We start from the raw sequence: 15,503 nt of genomic DNA on the forward strand, positions 1-15,503 counted from the left end.
ATGGAAATAACTCCCAGACACTGCAGTTGACATCACAGCATCCATCCATTGTTACATTATAAAGCTTACATGCTCCACACTCTGAGCCACTAGCTCACCCACATCACTACAAGAGTCAGTACGTTGTGTAAAATGACACACATATTAATACAGGGGGCCCAAAAGTCTGGATCAATAGCTGTTTTTAATATATGAAATTTATTGTATCCCAGTAGAGCATCCCAGTACAGTCCTGACCTCGCTCTAAGGCAGTTTCATATGTTTGGGAAAAAATGGTTTGAGGTGTGAAGTCAGACGTCCGATCATGGTTCGGGGTGCTGAGAAATAGCGGAATTCTGCCACAAGTGTATTTGTGTAACGGGATAATACAGAAAAATGTTTACTCTCAGAATACTACGAGAGTAAATTCTAGTTCTATTATTCTGTAAGATCAGATTCTTTGAAAAAAGAGAGACAGAGACAAAGACGTGATGTTCCTCTGCTAATGCACTGGATGGACTTTATTGTTACCTCATTCACTAAACAGATCAATGGTGCAAGATTACCATACACAGAATTAAGATATCTGCATTACACATCTAAGCTATACAGCGAATGGATTATAAGTATTACAAATACAGGAGACATATTTACATATTAATTCAAGCTCCATACAACATGTAATATTTACAAAATAAGTATGAAAATGAAGCCAATCTGACAAATAATGTACAGTGTTAACGCCTTGGTTTAGCTCGTTGTCTTTCAACGAAACGAGAGGGAGTTTAATAAACGGAGGCCTCTGAGGAGGAGGAGTGTATACCAGAGTGGTTGTGAAGGCAGCATGGGAAAAATGCAATACAATGACTGAGACACGAAGACTAAAATGGTATACGCGTGAGTAATGATTAATTCTGGAATATCTCTAAAAAATATAGTCCCTGATATTAGAAAATAAATCTAAACAGTATCCCTCCCCACATCATCACAACTCTGAAGTACACACCTGAACTCAAACTGGGTTTGTAAAGGAGTGGCGCAACCAAACGAAAGCAACAGGAAGCACTACAGTGAATCAAGCTGGCAGTTTGAAAAAACAAACAAACAAAAAAAAAACATTTCCCTTTTTTTATTCTAACACCAACGCAATTAGTGATCATTTGTTAGTGACATCCCAGAGGTACATTCATAAATCCACTCCCAACTGTAACACACCATCATATACAGTAATAATCTGATCTTGTTCTCATTTAAGTGAACACCAGAAATCCACTTCAGGCTTTATTTGATCTGTTAGTCAGTCATCAGTCATCACCTCCTAAATGTGCAAAGAACTGCAAATTAATATATACACTGCGAACGAAAGAGAAGAACCCTACACGATGCCTGTCTATTTAGGTCTATACAGTTAGAACGTCTCTCTAACTAAAGAAACTCTTTGCTCTGTCAAGACTTGTGCAATTCATTACATCACATTTCTTCTTCTTCAGTACTGAAAGTATGATGAAACAAAGGCATGACAACAGCCATTTCCCTTAAAAATGCCATATGGAATAAATATATGTGCAAAGATAACATTTGAAACCAAAGTATTTGCCTTTGTAATTCCCGTTTCTGAGGTTGGTTGACCTCGGAACTGGATCATCATAGCATAATTTTGCTTTGTTATCTAAACGCTTTCAAGGCTAAACCAGTCTTCATTTTATCATCTTTACTTCATTGGACCGCCAGATCTTATACTAAGCAGGAAATTTGCACTAGCTTTAGAGATTATGTGAAGCACACAGCCTGCTGGTTGGCTGGCCAGTGGCTTTTCAGTGCGCCAAGACACATATAATCTACTTGTCGCAAACTCCAATAATTCGAGGCAAAGACTGAAAGACTTCCAAACTCTAATTGCATCAAACATTAACAGAGGAAACCTCTTTCATAAATGCAAAGGCATGAGCATACAGTATATTCTTTTCACTTTCTACATGTTACGCTGCAAAATAATTAATTCTTCAAACAGTGTTGGACCGAAATCTGCTTCAGTGATCCAGTTGTGTTTGTGTCAATGTGCAAATCTATCAAAAGAAAAAACAACGACAAAAAAAACAAAAAAAAAAAACATCCTGCTTCATTTCCAGGTTAATGTGATATAAAACAAGCAGCATTAGAAATAATAAGTTAACATACGGAGTACAATAATTAGTAGTTTAAATTCATAGCATCAGGTAGGTTCAACATGGTCATGGAACTTTTTGTCCTGATGCAGAGCAATGAGGCAGGTTCATCACCACTGTATCGGTATTCAGCGAAGCTCCAGTATCAGTACCACAGGCCTGTGGATATCAAATCTGCCTGGCGGAAACAACTGCTGCGATCTAGCAATAAATAAAAGATCATGCGGAAAACAGGAAGGAAGAAAGAAAGAAAGAAAGAAAAAAAGAAAGGAATGTCTCTTGTTTCAGAATGACTAGCGTGAAAGTGTGGGAAACCTGAAAATTAGTTACAAATAATAGTTTCTTCTCATTTGTGGCTGTTATTTGGAATGTAAAAGCCGAGCTGTTCTCATTCTTTCATCCTTCTGTAGAGCTACGTAGTAATGCACCTTTACAAATGGGAAATATGTTATCCCTTTACTACACACAAATTTAATTAATCAATTAATTAAAAGTAAACGCACTGTGCTGGAGCACTGCCTGATGGAGCGCAGAAACGAAATCTGTCCACATTCTTCATCCAGCTTACCTGTAATACTCATAATAAACGCTGACTGGTTCCAGGTTTAGTCATAAACCCGATCAAATTCATGCCTTGGCCCCTTACGCGTCTCCTTCCCTTCCAGTGTTGGAACATCTACTCACTAGTGTAAAAACTACTGAGCTATTATTTTCTATGAGAGAAATATTTCTTTTCAGATAGTCATATAAGTGTATTTGATCTATGTTCAGTGGTACTCTGTGAGGCTTTGTGAAGCAAACTGCTCATATCCTGAGGACTGCTGCTGTGGCCATGCGGGAGAAAAAAAACAAAAAAACGTACCTGACTCAACAGATAACACTGATAAAAGACGATCGTTACAGACGAACAATAACTCAAATAGAGAAGAGAAACTGCTCGGAAAAATCGTGCACACACACAAACAGACTATTACGACATGCTACTAGAAGAAGGTTCCGCTTATGGCAGAGAACGAAAAACTTAAAGACGGAAAGGATCCAAACGAACGAAATAGGGAAGGGGTTAGGAAGGAAAGAGAGGAAGAGAGTGAAAAAAAGGGAGGAAAGGGAAAGTTCAGAAACTCAAGAGTTCATTTGCTGGAGAGGAGACTTAAGCCACAGGTCTACATACAAGAGAAAACCATCAAGAATCACAAAGTTTTAATAAGTGTTAACACTCGAAGGCTAGGGAGAAGAAACAGAGCATGATCTCTTCAAACAGAGAAGCTTGTTTAGTCCTTCAGTAAAGCAGAGCGTCTTCTCGCCAGTTTGGACCTGCAAAAACAGAAGATAGGCACAGGGGTTATAAAGAGCAGAACTTCAATTCTATTACACAGATGTGCGTCATTTGCAGAAAGGTATTAGAAGGTACTCTGACTTTAATACAGGGGAAAATTTAAGATTTAATTTATTCACAGTAACATACATTAAACTGGCAGCCTTAAGCTCACAATACTTAACTCGGTGTAATGAGGTACCTTATTGTTCCTGCTAGCAGTGGGTTAAAAGCATACAGCCAGTCGTTCATGTCTTTATCATTGTTGGCCTGGAGCAGAATCCCTCTGTGCTTAGTGCACACACCAAATGTGTTGGGACTCTAAAAATATAACATAATAACACGTGGTTAATCAACTCACAGCTTCCTGTTTTGACCCATTTTTTAAATGTCCTGGCACTGATTAGTGTTTACCTTGAGCATAGCTTGCTGATCCTCACTGTATTCCACTTGAGCGGTGGACAGGTTCAGGACTCCTCGCTCCACTGGGTCCTTGTCACTGTTGTAGATGAACACATATGGGCGACGTACTACCACGAAGTGTTTCACCCAGGAGTTCGAGCGTGGCTCCATGAAGCTCAGGTATCCCTTCTTAGACACCACAGAGCTGCAGATGAGGAAACCATGAACGATCAGGAGCTCACAGAAACCATTATTATATTATATTTTATTAATATTATATTCCTTTGGGGTGGTAGGGTGTGATTATCAAAGACTGTTCCTTTACAAAGAGCTCTGACCTAGGAATTCATAATACCACTGTGCAAATACACTGATTAGCCATAACACTAACATCACCGTCATGTGACTTGACTAACACTGAACATCAATTGTATACCACGGTTGAATTTATTTATTTATGCATAGTAAATCACACATTTGATGCAAAACTACAACATCCCATTGGACTCTTTACCAACATGCGGGTTCAGCAGGATTGATTTGCAGACATTTAATCCAGTTTGCCTTGTCTGTCTAAGAGTGCCACAGTACTTACCCAGGCCTCATCTCCTCAATATCGGGTACCAGGTTGAGGAACTCATGTTTGCCAGCACGAGCCAGGTATGACGTCTCCACGGTTGGCACCATGGGAAAGTTCTCATAGTCTGAGCATGACGGGCTGGTGGCACGGGAGTTGGGCTCAGGAGTCCTGAAAGAAAATTCACAGAAAACTCACAGCTCAATGTTTTCATCAGCACTCATCAGAAAAATAACACGAGAAAAAGTGTCCGACTTAATATTGTTGTGCGCTTCAGAAATTCATTGACTTACTTCTGATCCAAACCACAGCGAGAGTCTGCCAGAGAGGGGCAGGTGGAGGACGGGGTAAGGGTGGCACTGCTGAGACTGGTGACTGATGGATCACGGCCCATGGGTGAAATATCAGACAGCTTATAAAGAGAAAGGCAGAAAATAAGCATCAGGATGGACCTCTCCGAGTCACCTGGTCCAAAAGCATTGCTGATTAATTAGTTGTACCTGGCAGGCGCTTATGCTGTTGCACATCTGGTTATAGTCACTGTTAAACGTGTGAGTCAAGAGGCGCAGGCACTGAAAAGGAAGAGAATATCCGTGTTTATTCAATTTCCGATCTTATGAAATAACAGGAGATACATTGGGATAAATGTCATGTCACTGCTTGGGGTCGTGTTACCTACCTTAGTGGCCAATTCCTTCTCACGGTCCACCAGACTCTCAATGTCGGTTGAGTCATATCCACTGCTCTCGCTGGGTGTGATGGCGCTCTCGAAGGTGGTGGAGGAGATCTGCGAGGAGATGCTGGTCGAAGTACTCAGGGTGCCGCTGCTGTGGCTTGGGGAAAGAGACTCGCTCGGACACTTCTGAGGAACTGACTCTCCGAGTTTCTCCCGCAGCAGCAAGAGGTGACGCGTTTTCTCCACCTGAACACGTGTAACAGAGACATGGTGGTTAGAATATACCCACCGTGGACGGCTTTCCACAATAACATAGAAGCTGATTTGTACACAGGGCCACTTTTTCGGCTCATTTATGGTTAGTCTTTCATTGTTTGTTGGTTTTCCCTTCTAAAACGTGGATCGCTATACACACTAGAGATGGGGGAAGAAATCGATTCGATCCATTTATGTATCACAGTTCTTTTGCAAGGTAATTCCTAGATCGCCACACTGACTCCAAATTATCAAAAAATGTGTACGTCAAAAAGCCTTCAGTCGGCCTTGTTCTCCAAACTCTGCGAGTGAGTTAGTATTAAATCCTACTCTTTACACACACTCAAAACCGCATCAATCTCAAAACACAGCAAGCACAAATTAGTCTTGAGACTTATGCATGTTTTCTGGTCGAGTTTTGAGACTTTGGAGGCATGTGAGACAGTAAACAAATTGCTGTTTCTTTATAATCCTACAGGTGGTGCACTCTAAACTATTTACACATTAGCATCCCATGTGGTAGGACTGAATTATTTGCGAGGTTTGTTTAGAAATGACAATTACGGCAGGGATGACATAATGGAGATACGTGGTGCTCAGTAAATATGTAGCTTTTTTTGTTTAATTTCATTTTAAGTAAAATGTTAAACTTTTGTTTATTGTTGATCCAAGGTCTTTAAATTGTAACAAATTCTAAAGAAAAGTACCGAATCAGGATATTTATAAAATCGCAATATAAATTGAATCGGCACCGATAGTATTGTATCAGGTGGCCACTAAGTGATTAATATCCCTAATGCACACTTTTTTTTTCTTCTTCTAATCAAGGCTTTCAGTCAAAATTTCTTCATGTTATGATTTGTGCACTATGACACAAGATCCCTTTTTCAGCCATTGTGAAACAGGAAGTTTTGTCCACACACTTCTTAGTCAAGTATATTTACATACAGTAGAACCTCAGACCACCATTTAAGTAATCATTTACAATAGATTATTTTCTGGACTGCATGCAGTTTAAAAAACTTTTTTTTAGACCTAACCTAACATACCAACCTTACAGTGACACAGGGTACAGACATGACCTCAAGTCCTCTCTCTTTCTAGTCTTTTCATATAGTCTTTTTGCCTTCCCAGCTGGTTTTAATGATTTTCCCCAATTTAAACACACAGATGTGTCTCACCTCGTGCAGCTGTTCAAGTTTCTCAAGCTCACACTGGTGCTCGAGGATCAGACTGTCTCCTCTGGGCCTCCACCCAGCCAGGTTCTCCTCCCCACGAACATACGCCACTGATGTGTCCAGAACTTTCCTTCTTCGCCTCTGCATGCCTACACACACACACACACAATGTGTAAATTATAGTTGTATTCCAGAATGTATCATTTCCATTCATAACAAAATGGACAAATGATGAGAAGAACAGAACGATTCGATTACCTGGGCTTCCTGTGTCAGCCATCTTGCACAGGCTGAGCTCATAAATCCCGGTCACTCTATTGCTGTATGCAGAATAGTGGAGGAGAGATCTTTAGTTTTGTGTAACATATAGATCTCTTTTTTTTAATCACTGAACACTCACAAAACACAAAAACACATACAGACTCTTTCAGATGACTCATGATTTTTTGACATTTAAATATCTTTTTTTCAATCTTTAATTCAAGAGTTTTTAACTTACCATGGGCTGATCAGGACCGAGCTCAATCGTAACTCAATGAGCACCTTTATACACAATATTTGTTGGTCTAGTTTGATTATCATATCAAATGAATATGAAATATTTTTGAACAACTACACTGGAAAAAAAACAATAGACAAAGACAATTCCTGGAGAAATTGCACCAATTCCGGCACAAACTTCAAAGCCAGTGGCTTTTATTCTCCATGATTCTTTTATTTATATCAAATGTAAAGTAGGTGCTAGAGCTTTTTAAGGCTTTACATTTGTGGGGTGTCAATGTTACATGTTTCATTTTCCAAATTGGTCTAAAAGTGTTTCTTCAATGCATGTTCACTCTACAAAAGCCTTTAAAGTAAATGGAGCAAAAACTGGTCGAGAGCGTTTCATCATGCTCGGCCAAGTATTTTGATACAAAGTTACAAGGGTGCAAAATTCAGATCATCCGGAGATCGCGGGTTCGATTCTCGCGTGATGCTGTTAACCTCTCACAGCCGGAGGCCTAGAGAGAGCTGATTGGCCGAGCTCTCTCAGAGGGGAGGGATGAGAGATACTTTGTGCTCCCACATTAATCACAGCTCTACAGCCCATCAGGGGCGTCTGTGAGCTCACGCACGCGGAAGGAGCGGCTAGCGCTTTCCTCCGAGTGTGTTACTCCGACCCTAACGGTGCGTGAGCGAGCAGTTCGAAAAGATGCGGTCGGCTGACGTCACGTGGTTCAGAGGAAACGCGTGATAGTCTTCGGCCTTCCGAGTGGTAGTAGTAGCCTTAATGTGGGAGCCCCCTAGCCACGGGGAGGAATTGGCCACGACTAAATTAGGGAGAAAATCCCCCCCCCAAAAAAAAGGTCCAAAATTTAGGGCAATATGGCCGCCTAGTCCTGAATTGGAAAAACAGGAATTTTGGGAAAATTAATAACCTGAATTATTTGTGCTTGTAAAAAAACAATAGGAATAGTAAATGTCAATGGATGCCTTCTCTCCACTGTTCACAGTGCCAGAACTTTTGATGTCTGCATCACCACATTTCGTTATCTACTAAGATTTCAAAAACCATTGTTCCTGTTTGGACATGTTATGTTTGAACTGTAAATGCTCAGTGGAAAATGTCTTATAACTTTCCATAATATGTATTAAACATGTGTGTATGTATTTAACCAGTTATCAAAACTGTAGACAATGAAATCTACAAAAAAAGAAGGAGCTCACCAATCAGGGGTTTTAGAATAGCCGCTGCCAAACAGGTTCCTCAGAGAGCGTGGAGGTGAGATCTTAGCATCTCTGGAGTAGAACACCATGCAAATGTCTTTGGTGATGATGGCAGGCTGGATGCAGTGGTCAAGCTGGAAGAAGAAGAAAGTACAAGCACGTTTAGGCCAGGCTCTGTAACTATTACAGATTCAACCAAATCTTCCCGAGACTTGATGATCTAGGTTTATGGTGCTTCATTCATATTTGATCATTAACCTAAAATCTAACATTTACGCAGTGTGCCAGAGGACTATAGCGATACAGCAGAGCTATGGTGAGAGGTAGTGAACAGCATAGCTATGGTGAATGGATTACACTGACCTCCAGGTATGCAGACAGGGTCATATAAATCTTTTCTCCATAGGGAGTGACACGGTTGAGCAGCAGAGAGTTGTGCAGCGAGCTGTCCCACACAGCCTCGAATCGGTAAAATGTTCTGCACAGGAGAGAGGAAAGGGATCAGGATTTCTGCTCTAAAGTGCATGAATTAAATATTACTACTCTGGCTTCAATTTGCAACGTAAATTTAGAGAGGGACACATTAGTAGAAAAAAGGAACAATGTGAAACCCGTGCACCGTGACAATATGTCTTAACTTGTGGTTACTGTTGCTCATAGTGTTCTGCAACCTCTTTAACAAGAGAGGCTGTTTTATTTTGCAGGCTCTACTTGCAGACATAGAACATGGATCAATCCATATAGTATCTACATACTGTAGAAGGATAGAAATCTCTCTTTTTTTTTTAATAATCCAACAAGAAAATGTCTTCATTTAGTGTAAACATACATGGTTAAAATGTTAATGCTATACAAAGGCTTCTTTATAAATTAACTATGGAAACTATCAACATGCATGTGAATAGCATTGTTTATGGCTGTTAGCAGTATACACAGTATACACAGTCACTTATGATCCCAGAGCCACACATCCATGGAGGCCACATCCCACAACTCACAGCACCCAAAGGATCTGCTGCCAAAGTCCTAATGCAAGACACCAGGACACACTTCCAGAGACCCTGCAGAGCCACGCCCCAAGGGGCCAGAACCACCCCGGTAGCACAAGGGGAAACCCAAAAACTAGGTGGTTGTAATGTTAATGCCGTTAATCTAATGGCTGTTTTGTGTAAATGATGATTGAACCAAAACTGTCTCTTGTGTTTGTAATAGGCAACTGCAAAAGTAATCTACATTCCTAAGAACAACACGGTTCCAACAATCGTCTTAAAAGATTCTTTAGTTTCTTCCTCAGTAAATTTTCAAATATTCTACTTTAAAGCACTCTTAATATAACTTATTTACAGAACTAGAACATAATTATATATAATTATAATAATATCATTCAAAGAACACCTTAAACAATAATTATCACAGAGCTCGATGCTCCATTGTTAAAGAACATAAAAATGTCTTCAAAATATAAGGGAGGTTCAGAGCCAATTAACAACCACTCTTGCATTATACTCGTAAATCCAAAATCTTTAAATGTTCCCACAAGAGCAATGCCTTTAAAACAGAGGAGATTTCCCATTACTATAACATTTTTTTTTTTTAAAAGAACCATTGACTATCTTTTTAAAGAAAGGTTCATAAAAAATCTTTTATAACATTTAAGGCTTCAGTTGGTCCCCATAAGGGAACACCACTTAGGGTTTTTTCTTCTAAAATCTACAACAGTAGGTGTCCTTTCTTCCAGAGAGCTCCAAAAACAACTCCTTTATTAAGAAAACAATCCAAAAAACATTTAAGAAACCCCTAGAATTCTCTCTCCATTGTCATATCACATGCATCAAGCGTGTGAGAGCAGGGCAGTGAGCCTCCAGGAATGGCAGTGAGAAACTTTATGCTATATTTTAAGACCTCAATAATTAATACTTATATTTGGTCAAGGATAAATAACTGTTGATCCATAATCTCTGGGTCTGCTGCTATTTGCAGAATATTTCCAGACAACACTACTTGCGATACATGCCAGTGCTCAGGCCTTAGACCGAGGTCTTCTAATACAACAATAAAACATCTGTTAAAACTCTTGAGAGTCGCTCCTGTTAGACCTCAACAAGCCAATATGGTGTTTACACCCGACACCTCCTCTATTACTCCAGAGTGTGAGAAGGGCTCTCCGTGCTTAAACAAGATGCTGATAAGGTGCAGTCTGACAGTCACAACAGTCTGGAGAGTCAGCAGGTGTTACACCATTAGACAGATGGTAATGGGGTAAAAATCCCTGCCTGTCAGAGAGTGAGATGCGGTGTGTGAATGAATTCATGTAATAACTGTCATGAATTCATATGTGGTTGGGATTGACAGCAGAAGCTGACAGACTCTGACTGGGTATGGACATGACGTGCATGCAGCACTCATGCTTATGGCTGTCTGGGGGAATCTGTTGAGAATGCATTATAACAAATGAGTTCATTTAAATTTTACTGTCCCATGTAGAAGGAGAATTTATAGTACGTGTTAATAATTTTACTGACAATCAGCAAAATTTAAGCAATAAATACAATATGGAATAAAACAAAACTGGGTGTGCTATTATAAGAAAATAATTAGTCCGTGACAGGGTGGTGTGTTACGGCCTGACACAAATCTGATTGCTTACGATGTTAATTAATTTTTAATCTGTTTACATGGGGTGTCAGCTATATAGTACAAGTGCCTGTAAGAACTGTTAGTATAGAAATAAACACAAATTAGAACAAGCACATTAGTATACAAGTGTACAGATGAAACTAATTTCAGAGCTGCTAAGTGAAAATTCAACAGTGTAACATAAGAGTTTTTATCCTACACAAAACTCATCCTAGACATCTTTAGATAAATACATTAGTACGGACCATGCTACTTTCGTCTTTTCGGTGCTTTTAGTACGTTTATGTTTTAATATATATTTTAACATATGTATCAGGTAATATGATTTTATATTTACTCTACAGTCTTTTCATCATTTACTTGTTCACCTTACTTATATTTACATGAGCCAGTATAAAGTCATGTTTCCAGACTTTCTTGTATTTTAAAGTAGTCTTAAGGAATAGTTCACCAGGCTTCCAGACAGACTTTTTGCTCTTATTTTTGGCACGTTTTGGCATAAATTGGTGAGAAACAGGTAGAGATGATTACAGATGATCAGGCTAGTGTGATTAGTATACATGTGATGCTTAAGGCATGAGTGGTTGGAACAGACGAGAGGGGAAATGAGGTCGCTGCTGAGGTTGTTACATAAACAATCACTTTTTTGTTGTATATTTAGGCACTTGCCGTAAAACAGTTGTTTTCATTTCTAAAATGTAATCTACATAATTTAATTTTATATAGTATGAAGAAATTAGGGATGGCGCTATACTTTTAGTAACATGAAAGTATGATGAAAGGTATCAGGAAGTATTATAAAAGAACCTGGGTGCAGTTTGATAAATCTCAGTTGCTGTTGCATAACTGTGCTTTATCTACTGTGCGAAGGTCAGCAAAGATTTAAAAAAAACAGGCAGACTGATGATGAGCAGTGACTTTGACACAAGAAATATTGTCAATGTTGTCTGAAAATATGTTTTTAAGCCCCAATTTACATTAGGTGTCTATAGTTCACATGTACAGTAGTTATACAGTAGTGTATATTAACTATACTGTACATACAACTATAATGGAACTTTACTTTCTTAGTTTATTCACTGACTGCTTAAAGAACTTTTAGCTGCATTTTAAATGCATGAAAGATGATGCACATATTATCTTACATTATACACACACTTTTTCCCAGCTTTTTTTCTTTTTTTCGAGGTTGCTACATCAAATCATTCAAAGCACAAAACATTGGCACAATTTCTCTAGGCTTGTTCATAGTGTTAAGGGCCTTGCGATGGTGGGGCCCAAAGCCCCGTCCCACCAATCACTCTCCGATTCACCCAGTGAAATTAGCAGAAAATTCATAGACTTGTGCTCTGCAATTGAAGTCAAGTTTAAAACGCCTGGCCTTTTGATTGAGTTAACCCGTTACCTAAACAGTAGAGCTAACAAAATGTTAAATCAAAGCATAACATTGAGAAATGCTAAATAAATCCTAATGCAATTAATCAGAAAGAGAAGCAGATAATAAACATAATTATAACAAACTATATATGTTAATGTTTCCTATATTAACTAGCAAGTCAAGTCCAAGTCATAAAACATATTTATAAATCATAATCAAGCTTAAACAGGTTACAAATTATTAACATATACATGAATTATCATATACTCTTTTTGACACTGCACACATCCTCAACAGTTACACTATAATATGTGGACACCTGCCCATCACACCCATATTAAGCCGTTAGATTAATGCACAAAGCTTTTGCGCAAGTAGAACTTGTGTTTCCTGACGAGAACCATACTGAACAACACTGGGAAGAAATTTTAAATTGATCCTTAATGAGCAGGTCTGTGGCAGTGGCTCACTGAAGCTGCAAGATGACGAAACCTTGAAAGGAACCAGACGCTCTAACTTACACTGACCGGACTACATCTTGATCTGAGATGTTCAATAAGCACATACTGTACGGGTGTGTTGGGGAAGTGTCCACATACTTTAGGACTTTTTAGTGTATCTAATATAAAGCAGGGACTTTTCTCCCCTCCTTTTCTTTTAACTCTTTCATATTTAACATGATAAAACATTGAGATGACAGCGACACAAACTACACACTACTGATATCTACATGATCACACTTATTATCTAATGGCACTAGTGATATATAATTCATAAAGCCCTTTTCAGGAAAAGGGCTTTATGCTCAAGTGTTAGTGATACCTAGGAACATCGTTATCAATACAAAGCCTGTACACAAGCAAGCATGAGTCCGGCGCGGGCAGCAGCAAGAAAAGAACAGAAAAAGAGACAAGACGATAAGAAACAACAGTGGCGATCAGACAAATGAAACGTTATGCCAACAAGCAACAAAACGCGAAGCTTTAGTCTAATCGGATGTACAAAATATACGTTTATTATCTCATTTTCCATGTTCATTTCATCCACCAGGTGGCTCTGTTGTTCCAAGCCAAGACTATTCGCCATGACTCATTTTAGACAGAAAAGAAAAAGAAATGAAAGCGACTTGTACATCATGTTCCCTGAAATCTATTTTCCAGCACAAATGAACATAGCTCACTGACGACGCTCAAGGCCTGACATTTTAATGGTAACATGGGAACAGAATAAATAAATGAGATTTATTATGTGCATGAAGTGGCACAAAGATATTAGGTTGTGAATCATACCTGTTGGAGTTATGGGAGGACTTCATGTTTTTGGCGGAGATGATGTTAAGAGAGAGCACTGCATCTGCCGCAGTATCGTCTACCTCAGGCTTGTTCCTGATCCGACCTAAAAGCATCACAATAATCACAATAGTGTTTTACAAAAAAATGAAAAAACAACATCAAATTTACCCGTCATGCCAATCTCTAAATAAACTCACCGACCACCAGCTCCCGGACATCCTTCCAGTGGAGTTCACTGCCCTTCTCGTGGATTAGTGTCACTGTGATTCTACGCTGGATACCCTGTGCGGCAAGAACGCAATATCATCACTAAATACGCTGCGTCACACAACACTATATGTAGTCAAGTGCACAGTATTTCATATTCATAAACACTTGGAACAAAAAAGGGTTGGATATTAAAGATTTTCTGAAACTGAGACTATTCTTGTGAACATTTTCAGTAAACATTTTAACATACTATAAGTATTCTTTAATAACTTCTATTCATTTTATATATTTGTAGAGTTTGTGGATTTTCTTTTCAGTTAAAAATTTACGTTTTATTCATCTTGTACACCGCTTATTCTGTATGCGGAGTCGAAGGGACCTAGAGCCTGTACCAGGAGACTTAAAGTAGGGCGGAAAGCAGTGTACACCCGGGAAGAGTGCCAATCCAGTGCAGGGCACGCAAACACACACACACACTCTATGGAAAATTCTGGATCGCTAATTAAACAGCATGTCTTTGGACTGTATGTACACATACAAGGGGCGAGAATCGAACCCTCAGACTCTGAAGGTGTGAGGCCACAGTGCTCTACACTACATGACTGTGCCACATCGTTTCAGTCCTGATAGTTTACATTCTTCTGCTCATTTCACTTTACAGTATATTTTGGATTGCTGTTTTGTTGCAGATTTTTATTTATATATTTTTGTAGATTATTGGTAAAACCATTTATTTTTCACATAAAAAAATAGCATAATAGATGCAAAACATTTTTTCCACTCGATGGTAAATTATGTAACATTTAAGACAATGACGGTGCTACATTTTATAGTATAACCAGCTTTAAAGAGATGAGTAACCTTAAAAATACGACTTTGCGTGTATAAGCCTTGATGAAAGTTTTCCTGGTTTCATCAGTGTAAATGCAGCAGATGTTAAATTTTATTCAAGCAAAAATCTATTGTCACTCAGTCTAAGATTACAATCTTAAAATGTTATTCTATACATTAAATGACAAATTTTGGGAAAATCACTTTTTATACTTTTTTGTTTTAATGTTAGAACTTTAAAGTAAAATAAATATTTGAGTATCAAGATATGATATTTTTAAACTTGAAATAAATTTCAGGGGAATAAAACTTAAAAAATAAGAAATTAGATCAGCTATTCAGCTTAACATTATTTCGTCACTACTATGAGTTCATCAGTAATAATATTATTACTGGAAATCCAAAGAGTTACTGGAAGGACGAAGAGTTGACACCCAGTCTGTTACCTGGTGCAGTAAGTAAGTGCCATGACACGGAAGACCTCCGGTGTGGTCCACTACAGCCGGGATATACCTGATGAAACAAGAAAAAATTATTTCACCTTTGTAAACAAGGATAGTGGAAACGTAGAATGAAGATGCATTAGGATCAGAGATACTCACTCTCCAGTTGGTTCCAGTTCACTGATCTCAAACCAGGCCAGCAGGTCGTACTTGCTTACACACTGGCCCAGGTTCGACTTGCTAATGGTGTTCAGCTTGGTGGCTGGAACTAGACAGAAAAGGTTCGCATTTAACAGTGTAGTAACAGGAATAAAGGGACAATATATTAATGGTGTATATAACAGAGAAGTCTAAAATATAATCCAATGCAAGAGGCACTCATTGCTCTTAGTCAAGAGTTTCTTCCTGAATGGACTCAAGAGAGCATAGGAAGTGAGGTGAGTAAACGATGTTCTGAT

General features: G+C 38.8%; 1 protein-coding gene across 5 annotated transcripts in view; it reads right to left on the reverse strand.

Annotated features, from left to right (window-relative positions):
- Positions 1 to 468: 468 nt before the first annotated feature.
- Positions 469 to 15,503, reverse strand: part of kif1b (kinesin family member 1B) — an 88,525-nt gene continuing 73,490 nt past the window's right edge. For all 5 annotated transcript variants that reach the window (XM_053482559.1, XM_053482558.1, XM_053482556.1 and 2 more), the window contains 15 exons: positions 15,205 to 15,313; positions 15,049 to 15,115; positions 13,759 to 13,843; positions 13,559 to 13,664; positions 8,618 to 8,732; positions 8,255 to 8,388; positions 6,806 to 6,867; positions 6,551 to 6,696; positions 5,118 to 5,360; positions 4,939 to 5,010; positions 4,732 to 4,850; positions 4,457 to 4,609; positions 3,874 to 4,066; positions 3,662 to 3,780; positions 469 to 3,458 (listed from right to left, as the gene is read on the reverse strand). In XM_053482559.1, coding sequence (XP_053338534.1) covers positions 3,416 to 3,458; positions 3,662 to 3,780; positions 3,874 to 4,066; positions 4,457 to 4,609; positions 4,732 to 4,850; positions 4,939 to 5,010; positions 5,118 to 5,360; positions 6,551 to 6,696; positions 6,806 to 6,867; positions 8,255 to 8,388; positions 8,618 to 8,732; positions 13,559 to 13,664; positions 13,759 to 13,843; positions 15,049 to 15,115; positions 15,205 to 15,313 — 1,766 coding nt within the window. In that variant the 3' untranslated portion in view covers positions 469 to 3,415. The remainder of the gene's footprint in view (positions 3,459 to 3,661; positions 3,781 to 3,873; positions 4,067 to 4,456; positions 4,610 to 4,731; positions 4,851 to 4,938; positions 5,011 to 5,117; positions 5,361 to 6,550; positions 6,697 to 6,805; positions 6,868 to 8,254; positions 8,389 to 8,617; positions 8,733 to 13,558; positions 13,665 to 13,758; positions 13,844 to 15,048; positions 15,116 to 15,204; positions 15,314 to 15,503) is intronic.

Source organism: Clarias gariepinus, chromosome 22 (genome assembly GCF_024256425.1).
Source record: "Clarias gariepinus isolate MV-2021 ecotype Netherlands chromosome 22, CGAR_prim_01v2, whole genome shotgun sequence".
NCBI classification, from domain to species: domain Eukaryota; kingdom Metazoa; phylum Chordata; class Actinopteri; order Siluriformes; family Clariidae; genus Clarias; species Clarias gariepinus.